Genomic DNA, 9,091 nt, shown 5'->3' with positions numbered 1-9,091 from the left:
AAATGAATGCTTATGATAAACTAATGAACTCACCAACCTTTTTATAAATGATTTACGAAATAGACACAAGTAATCGAAACTACATTATATGGTCTGACACGGATACGTGTTAAATTATGACTCTGGTTTCGAGAACTTTTCAGATGCAAGACTGTGGTTAATATGTGGTTGGATCATCATCTCGATTGTTCTTTATTTGAAGTGTCTTCGGGAATTTCTAAGGGTTTTGAACGCAGATTGTAATAGTTAATATACATAGTAATAAATACCTCAGTTAGTGTAGGGTGGTATTGTCAAATACGATAGATCTACCTTTATAATTTGCGCTTACAAAGTATTTAATGTATTCGAGCTAAGGGATTTCTGCGTAGTAACTCATGTATATAAAATGTATGTACTCGTGTCTACGTTGTAAAGTATAAAACATTATGTACTCTCATCTCGGGTTTAAACAATTAAAGTTTAAAAAGTGGGACTGTGAACTCACCTTTAGTTGCACAGTTACGCATTCAACAATTAGAAAGGTAAGATGAAAATCCTCTACCCGAGTTGTGACGATCGGTCCAAATCCATATGGACGAACACGTCATTCATTGATTTCATTGCGAGGTATTTGACCTCTATGATACGTTTTGTAAACATTGCATTCTTTTGAAAAGGCACACCATAAATGAATATTTAAATCAAAGGTTTTCGACATCTAATGATTTCTACATATAGACAATCACCATAAATAATAGTTTACAACAGTACTTCCATTGACAATGCAGTCAAAATAAGATACATGGTGATGATTTGGTGAATGCAACGTTTCCTTGAAAAATATGTCATGCAAGACTCCATGCACATAGCTTGTCTAACATCTAAGCAAACAGCGGAAGACTTCTAGGAAACCTGAGAATAAACATGCTAACAAGTGTCAACACAAAGGTTGGTGAGTTCATAGTTTTAGTGTTTCGTATAATCTGTATATAAAAGTGGATCACAAGATTTTAGTTGTTTCATCCAGAAATGTTTATCAATAGATTATATAAAAGTGGATCACAAGATTTCAGTTGTTTCATCCAGAAACGTTTATCAAAAGATTATATAAAAGTGGATCACAAGATTTCAGTCGTTTCATCCAGAAACGTTTATCAAAATATTCTATGAAATTGAGCACCCTGGTAACTAAACTTTAACGTATATATAATTTGTACCCTTTGTATAATCATCTTAATAATACACGCAAACCAACGTGTACGCTTCTCAAATAGCATACGTCCGTTAAAAGGCTAGCGCTCTAGCTCGGACGGGGATGTCAAGCCCTATGGATCCATATACTACTACTCGCGCCCACCAGTTCTTATAACTGGCAGTTACAAGTTACCAAAGCTAAGGGATTTTCGGTTCAAACTCAGTGTAGAATTTAGTATGTACTTGTATCCATTGCGTTTAAAATAAAATGCATGTATTCTCAGCCCAAAAATATAGATTGCAAAAGCAATTAAAAAGGGAGCAAATGAAACTCACACAAAATCAGTTTTAGTATTTGTATCCATTTAGTAAAACAGTTTATAAAACTGCGCATGTATTCTCAGCCCAAAAATATGTATAAAAAGGGATCAATGAAACTCACGCATATAAATCTAGTATTTTCAGTATTTATAAACAGTCGCATGTATTCTCAGCCCAAAAATATATTGAGTAAAAGGGATCTTATGAAACTCACGCATATAAATCTAGTATTTTCAGTATTTATAAACAGTCGCATGTATTCTCAGCCCAAAAATATATTGAGTAAAAGGGATCATATGAAACTCACAGTTTAATATTGATATACAATATTGCAGGAAAGCACGTAGACGCATCGGAGATGATAAACACGAGGTTTGATTCACAAAAATACCCCCGAACATTACCCATAATTTCCTTGGCAATAACCCATATTTTCCTTAGCTCTAGCTCGCTCGGAAACTCGTTTTAAAAATTACTTGGACATCACTCCGTCGTAATATTTTTTTGTACATTATTATTTTTGTATCGCAAAAATAATAACACTAATAATAATAAAAAAAATAATAAGATTAATAATAATCTTATTAATAATAATAATAATAATAATAATAATAATAATAAATAATAAATAATATTACGGAGTATATATATATTTGTGTATGTGTGTGATTTAAATCGAGCGAAAACACTGAAATTTATAGATGTGGCCTGAAATCTGGAGTCATGCGACTCGCATGGAAATGGCCTTCTGGCCATGCGACTCGCATGAGGACCAGGGACAGCTCACATTGTTTTGGCTCCTAGCTTGTCGACATAATATAAAATAAATATAAATATAATATATATAATTTAAATTAATTAATTATATATTATATTAAATTCACGTGCATAGTTGACTTGTAATTTTTGTTCCGATAAGTCGTACGTTGTCACTCGACTTATGTCCCGGTTCCGGTTTTTCGAACGCCCTTTCGTACGCTGAGAAAACTTGTACTTTACGTTTCGTGAATCGTACCTTTGTCAAAATATAGTCTTAAATCATCCATAAAATATACCACTGTAGCAAAGTTACTGTAGCAATTCACTGTAGCAAAGTCAATTTCACTGTAGCAAATAGTGATTTTCAAAAACACTGTAGCATTTTGGGTACTGTAGCAATTTGAAATGTTACTATCGTTTACTAAATAACTTGAAATTATATATATGTATATATCTTTTTAATATATATAAATCAGTTTTTTAAATACACATTGGAAGTTATTTATAAATAAATTTTAATAATAAATATTTCAACTTATCATATATATTCAAATAGATATTTAAACCAATAAGTTTAATGTACGGTATCAAATAATTAATACATTGTTACCTTTTCAAGTTATAGTATATATGTATCTATTTACATATAATTGTTCGCGAATCATCGAAAACAACCGAAAGGTATTTAAATATATAAAAGTAGTTCAAAAATTTTGAGATTCAGTTTTACAGACTTTGCTTATCGTGTCGAAAATGTTAATCATACAAAGATTAAGTTTAAATTTGGTCAGAAATTTCCGGGTCATCACACGAGTACTCAACCTAGAGATACATGTTGGTCAATAAATGTCTAACAAAACTAGGCCGGGTGACAAAAGTGTCTTTGATTTCTCAAAATTAACTTTGTTTCAAAAAACAATTAAGTAGTAAAGGTTGCACGTAATTTTTAATAAATCTTTGGACTTTGACCATAACAAAAGTCAACTGATTTAAATGATTATACACACTATAGATCATAATTCAATTCATCAAATACATTTCAGCAAGTTACAGTGCTCAGTGGTGTAACTACACGTTTTAAACCTAATAACACTACTTAGTGTTGGTGCATAATCCCAAGTTCTATCGTTGTAATATGTTCTATTCGTATTGTGTTTGATATTTCAGTCGTGTAAGGATATTGTCATTAATACATTGTGTTTGGTTTGAATAAAGACAATGACATAAAATGGTTCGAGCTGTTTGGTTGGCAGCTCAGACCATCGACCGATGGTAGAGACCATCGGTCGAGGGACGGACACCACCGGCCGTAGGTCAGAGACCAGCAGACGATGGTCGCTGTAATGGTATATAAATAGGGAAGTCGGGTTACATTGTTAGGTTACACACCCTACACCCTCTTGCCGTCGTTTTTCGCTGTTACTATCGTCCTAGACCATACCTTAACCAAATACAATCATTAAGGCGTCGATTATATCAACATATTGTTGGTAAGATTGATCCCAAGGTGAACTAAGTATCGGTCGAGGGACGAACACCACCGGCCGTAGGTCAGAGACCACCGGCCGATGGTCACTGTAATGGTATATAAATAGGGAAGTTGGGTTACATTGTTAGGTTACACACCCTACACCCTCTTGCCGTCGTTTTTCTCTGTTACTATCGTCCTAGACCATACCTCAACCGAATACAATCATTAATGCGTCGATTATATTAACATATTATTGGTAAGATTGATCCCAAGGTAAACTAAGTATTCGATTCATCCTAGTTTAGTGTTTTCCGAATCTAATCTAGTTATTACGTTTGATCTAAGATCCGAGTACGTCTACAAAGTGGTATCAGAGCCAAGGCTTGTTGATCTAAACGTTTTTTAGTCGAATTCATAGTTTATAATATTAGGGTTTTTGGTCAAAACGGGTTTTTGATTAAAAGTTGATATTTTTACGTGTTAATCTTGTGTTTTTGTATTTATTTATGTTTCTGGGTGAGTTTCCTAGATTTATATCGGTTTGTTTTGGGATTTAGAACGTCAAAATCGATCAAAATCGAAGTTTTTAGCAAAAACCCTAGTTTTTCTGCCCAGTCTTCGTAAGAACTACCCTCAGCTGATCGTCTTTGACCATCGACTGTTTGTCGCGACCTTCGGCTGTTCGTCCGACTCAATCGACCGATCGTCTCATATAGAACCGGAGGACAGTTTGTCGTATCATAGAGCCGTTTGTCTTTACCATCGGCCGTTTGTCTTTAGACAATCGACCGAGCGTCTCCTACCATCGACCAACAGTCACCTCCATCGACCGAAGGACACTATACTTGTACTAAGTTACCTAAGTCTACACCATCGGCCGTTCGTCCACGACCTCTGACCGATAGTCAAGGACCTCTGACCGATTGTCTTACACTCGGCCGACACTCTTTTGTGACAGAATCTTAAAACAGCAATCAACTAACTTTAATCTGTTAAAATGACGGACACTAATGAACAAGTATCAAATGAATACAGTGCCTTAGTAATTGCACCAGGACTTCACAAATTACTACTTTTCGAAAATGAGTCTGGATCTACCAATAAGGTTCCCAAACTTGATAATCTTAAGGACTTTTTGGACTGGAAGGCACGCTTTATGATATATTTGAACGGTGTTGATTCTTGACTGTGGGAGTTGATAGAGAATGAGTATGCTTGGCCAAATGGAGGAGATGGGGAACCAAAGGAAACGTCGGAGTTTAATCCTGCAGAGCGAGAACAGTATAACTTGGAATGTAAGTGCTACGCGCAGTTAACTCAGGTACTATCTAAGGAAATCTTTTTCCAATTCAAAAACATGAACAAGACCTCGCATACACTTTGGCTTGCTCTTCAATCAGCCACTGAGGGTACAGCTACTTACCGTGCCACTAAGGGTAAGGTTTTGAAAGATGAATGGAGAGTATTCTCAGCTCTTCCCTCCGAGACTCTTGGGCAAACCTTAGAAAGATATCGCCTGCTGGTTGCAGAAATGACAGATTATGGAATAGACATATCAGATGATAAAGCAGTTAGAGTGTTGAAAGATGGTCTTCCTGAAAAATGGGACAACGAAATTGAAAAGATTTAGAACAGGTACATTGCATCTGGTCGTACGTTAACCCTGACAGCTTTTACATCCAAGCTGATGGAAAAGGATATTCAGGTTGAGGCAAAAAGGAAGAGACTTGGTACTCTAGCGGCAGCTTCAACTGTTGGGTCATCTTCAGGAGGTCATGCTCCATTACAAACAACTTTCATCTCAACCAAAGCATCACAGACCTTGGCACCACAGTCAGAGTCAGGGTATTTCAATGCAAAGTCTCAAGCATTGAAGTCAACTGCTAAACTTATTGATTCCGGCGTTCTGCAACCGTCTCAATCACCAGTGATCAAGACAGATAATATCAAGAAGAGGCCTCTAGAACAGATTCAGGAGGATATGGCTCTAGCTGCTATCGTGGTTAACTCTTATAATGATATGATCAGTGGGCAGATAATAAATGGTTATCTGGAGAATGAATACTATGATCAGATAGATGAGGATGAGATAGAAAGAATGGACATCCTGTATGCTATGGGTAGTGTAGTGAGACGAGCAAGGAAGTATCTGAAGAGAACATGACAGAGCACCTTGAGTTTGAATCGTAACACTAAATTTGGGTTTGATATGTCCAAAGTGAGATGCTTTAACTGTGATGAACTAGGTCATTTCAAGCGGACATGTACAAGACCATCCAAGCCTAGTTTTCATAATCCTTTTCATAATACTTCAATTGAGGTGACTCCTGGACATGCTGGTCCGACAGTGAATAAGGAAGCAACTTCTAGTGGTCAATCCAAAGCTTTGACTACTACTTATGCTGATGAAGTGTGTGATTGGTCAATCTCAGTTGATACTGAAAAAGCTAATGTGGTTTTTGTTGGTAAGAGTGAAGCAGAAATAAAAGAAGAAAGGGTTATCAGGAGAAAAGCTAGGTGTATAGGTAAAGATGATCCAGCTTGCACATGCTATGTATGAAAATGTGACCCACGTATGAAAAGGGTTGAAGTAGTAATAAAGATGTGTCTTCGAAAGAGAATTAGTGATAAGTTGTACGATAAGTTCCGTAAAGCCAAGGATTTTTCTGATCTTGAATTCACAACTGACTCTTCAGATGATGATGAATCCTCAGGAATGAGTTGTCATACAGGAACCTGGTTTAGAAAAGACGTGGCACATTTGATCAAGGGTGATGTTGAAGTTACTGATGAGAAGGTAGTCACGGTGACAAGTTTGGATAATCCTGCTAAACTTAAAGGCAAAGAAGGTTATGATGTTGATTATTCAGACATTACAAGTTTAGAGTCATAATCAGAATCAGATACAGATTCGCAGGACGGTAGAAAAGATTACGCGTTCATGGCTAACACATCTAGCAATGATAAGGTATGTAATGATTCAGATTCTTTATGTTTAAAATGCACTGACCTTGAACAGGAAATAGCTAGACTTGAATGTGTAGTCTCTAAGCTTAATGAGATACCTGCTGCCTGTGAAACTTGTCCGAAACTTAGACTTGAACTTAAGAACATGAGTCTAGAAAATCAGACAAATAGAAAGAATTATGATGATGCTCTCTACTACCTGAATAAGCAGAAAGAGTATGTTTATGTCATTAAATCTTTAGAAAATCAGGTAGGTCATTTAAAATCAACTATTGTAGATGATGAAAAAGTGATTCACTTGTATTTGAGCCAGATAGAAGCGCTTAAGGCAGAAAAAGATTCATACAAGCTAAAGTATGAGTCAGAGAAGGCTAGGATTGATAATTGGCAGAGAATGTCATACGTGACACAAACCTTGAAACATCCCAAAAACCAAGGGATAGGCTACAATCAGGTTGCCCCACCACTTTTAGGAGAGTTTATCAATAAACCTATTGAGAAGAATAGGGATCCGGTTGTAAAACTAAAGTATGGTAAGCCTGAGAAAAATTCTGTAGAGAGTAAAAGTGAGACTGGTGAAAGTAAGAAGCCATTAGATGTTGTTTATGAGACGGAGTCTGACACTTATGTCGACACCGAAAAGGACGGGAAACCCTTTGTAGTTGTGACTAAACCCATTACAATTTTGAAGAATCCAAATAATGAGGCAAATAGGAGTGAAAGTCAGAAGACTGAGAAAAGGAGTGTTAGTAAGCCAAAACAATCCAGGAGGAAAAACAATCAGCACACCCCTGTTAAGTTTGTTAAGGATAGTAGTGCTGTGAATTCTCAGGTGTTGATCCCAAAGCTGAACTTTCACCAAAAGGTGAGGGTTCAAATTCAGGAAGGGAGACAAAATATGTTCCGCCCAATCGTCGACAGACTGTTAAATAGCAAGTCACGTCACCCCCTCCAGCTAGGCAACAGAATACACTTCCGAGGAGACAGTTTTCACCTTCTAGGCGTCAATTGTTTAATGCTAATGATTTTGATAATGGTCATTGTTTTAATTGTGGGATGTTGGGACACCGGGCTATGAATTGCAAACCCATTCGACATACACCACACAGGAAGATTGATCTTAGCCCTAAACGTACTTTCAATAGAAGATCATCCTCACCTGTGTTTAAATCTACTTCTGTGAAATCAACTGAAACTAAAGTTTTTCAAACAAATGACTATTACAGGAAACCTTTACCAAAAAATACTGTTTGGAAACGTAAGTCAGAAGTGAAAGGTGTCCAAAATTCTGAAGGTCCTTCCGGATCTAAGGGATGGGAAACCCACTGCCATTCGGGCATGGGTGGCCCTTTCTAACTAATCTCCTTATGTTTATGTGCAGGTCGCCTACAATCCTCGTTTCAGTACATGGATTGTTGATAGTGGGGCGTCCAGGAACAAGACAGGGAACTTGTCCTTACTTTCTAATGTGCAAACAGTAGATGAAGGACCAGTTTCTTTTGTAGGTAATGAAGGAGGTTTTATTACTGCGCAGGGTGTGATTTCAAATGAGAATGTCAGCTTTGATAAGGTCAATGATAATGCTAAAACCGAACATATATTTCATAGCATTATCCCTCAAGAAAGACAAGCTTTTAGTTGCAATTGTTCTATTTACAAGTGATATTCGTTTAAATAATAAAAGGTGAAGACAAAAGACAGATTCGACGAATTGAAGACGCAAACGACCAAAAAGCTCAAAAGTACAGAATACAATCAAAGAGGTTCCAATTATTGATGAGAAACGTCTCAAAATTACGAAAGTACAAGATTTAAAACGCAAAGTACAAGATATTAAATTGTACGCAAGGACGTTCGAAAATCCAGAACCGGGACCAGAGTCAACTCTCAACGCCCGATGCAACGGACTAAAAATTACAAGTTAACTATGTATATAAATATAATATAATATATAATTAATTATATAAATTATATATATATTATATTTATATATTAAAACCGTCGGCAGACTAGGATCCAAACTTGTGTGAGCTGGATTTACGAACTCCGTGACTCGCGGAGTTTGTAGTGCAAAAATGCCGCGACTCGCGGAGCCCCAAATTCTGAAACTGCCTATAAAAGCCAACGCATTTGATCCGTTTTAAAGATCCATCCATCCATCTATCTCTCTATCTATATTATACGATATATATATATATATATATATATATATATATATATATATATATATATATATATATATATATATATATATATATATATATATACACATATATTTTAATTTTAATTTTAATTTTCAAATCCTAATAATAAGGGTATGTTAGCGAATGTTGTAAGGGTGTAAGTCGAAATTCTGTCCGTGTAACGCTACGCTATTTTTAATCATTGTAAGTTATG

The 9,091-nt window shown here is 36.0% G+C and overlaps 1 protein-coding gene across 1 annotated transcript; it reads left to right on the top strand.

Moving 5' to 3' along the window:
* The first annotated feature begins 4,724 nt into the window (after window positions 1-4,724).
* On the top strand, window positions 4,725-5,357 carry LOC139874831 (uncharacterized). Its single transcript, XM_071862224.1, has 2 exons — window positions 4,725-4,874; window positions 4,923-5,357. Exons 1-2 carry the CDS (start codon window positions 4,725-4,727, stop codon window positions 5,355-5,357), a joined length of 585 nt encoding a protein of 194 aa, XP_071718325.1.
* The last annotated feature ends 3,734 nt before the right edge of the window (window positions 5,358-9,091 follow it).

Source organism: Rutidosis leptorrhynchoides, chromosome 11 (genome assembly GCF_046630445.1).
Source record: "Rutidosis leptorrhynchoides isolate AG116_Rl617_1_P2 chromosome 11, CSIRO_AGI_Rlap_v1, whole genome shotgun sequence".
Lineage (NCBI taxonomy): Eukaryota > Viridiplantae > Streptophyta > Magnoliopsida > Asterales > Asteraceae > Rutidosis > Rutidosis leptorrhynchoides.
This window is presented reverse-complemented; position numbering and strand designations above follow the sequence as displayed.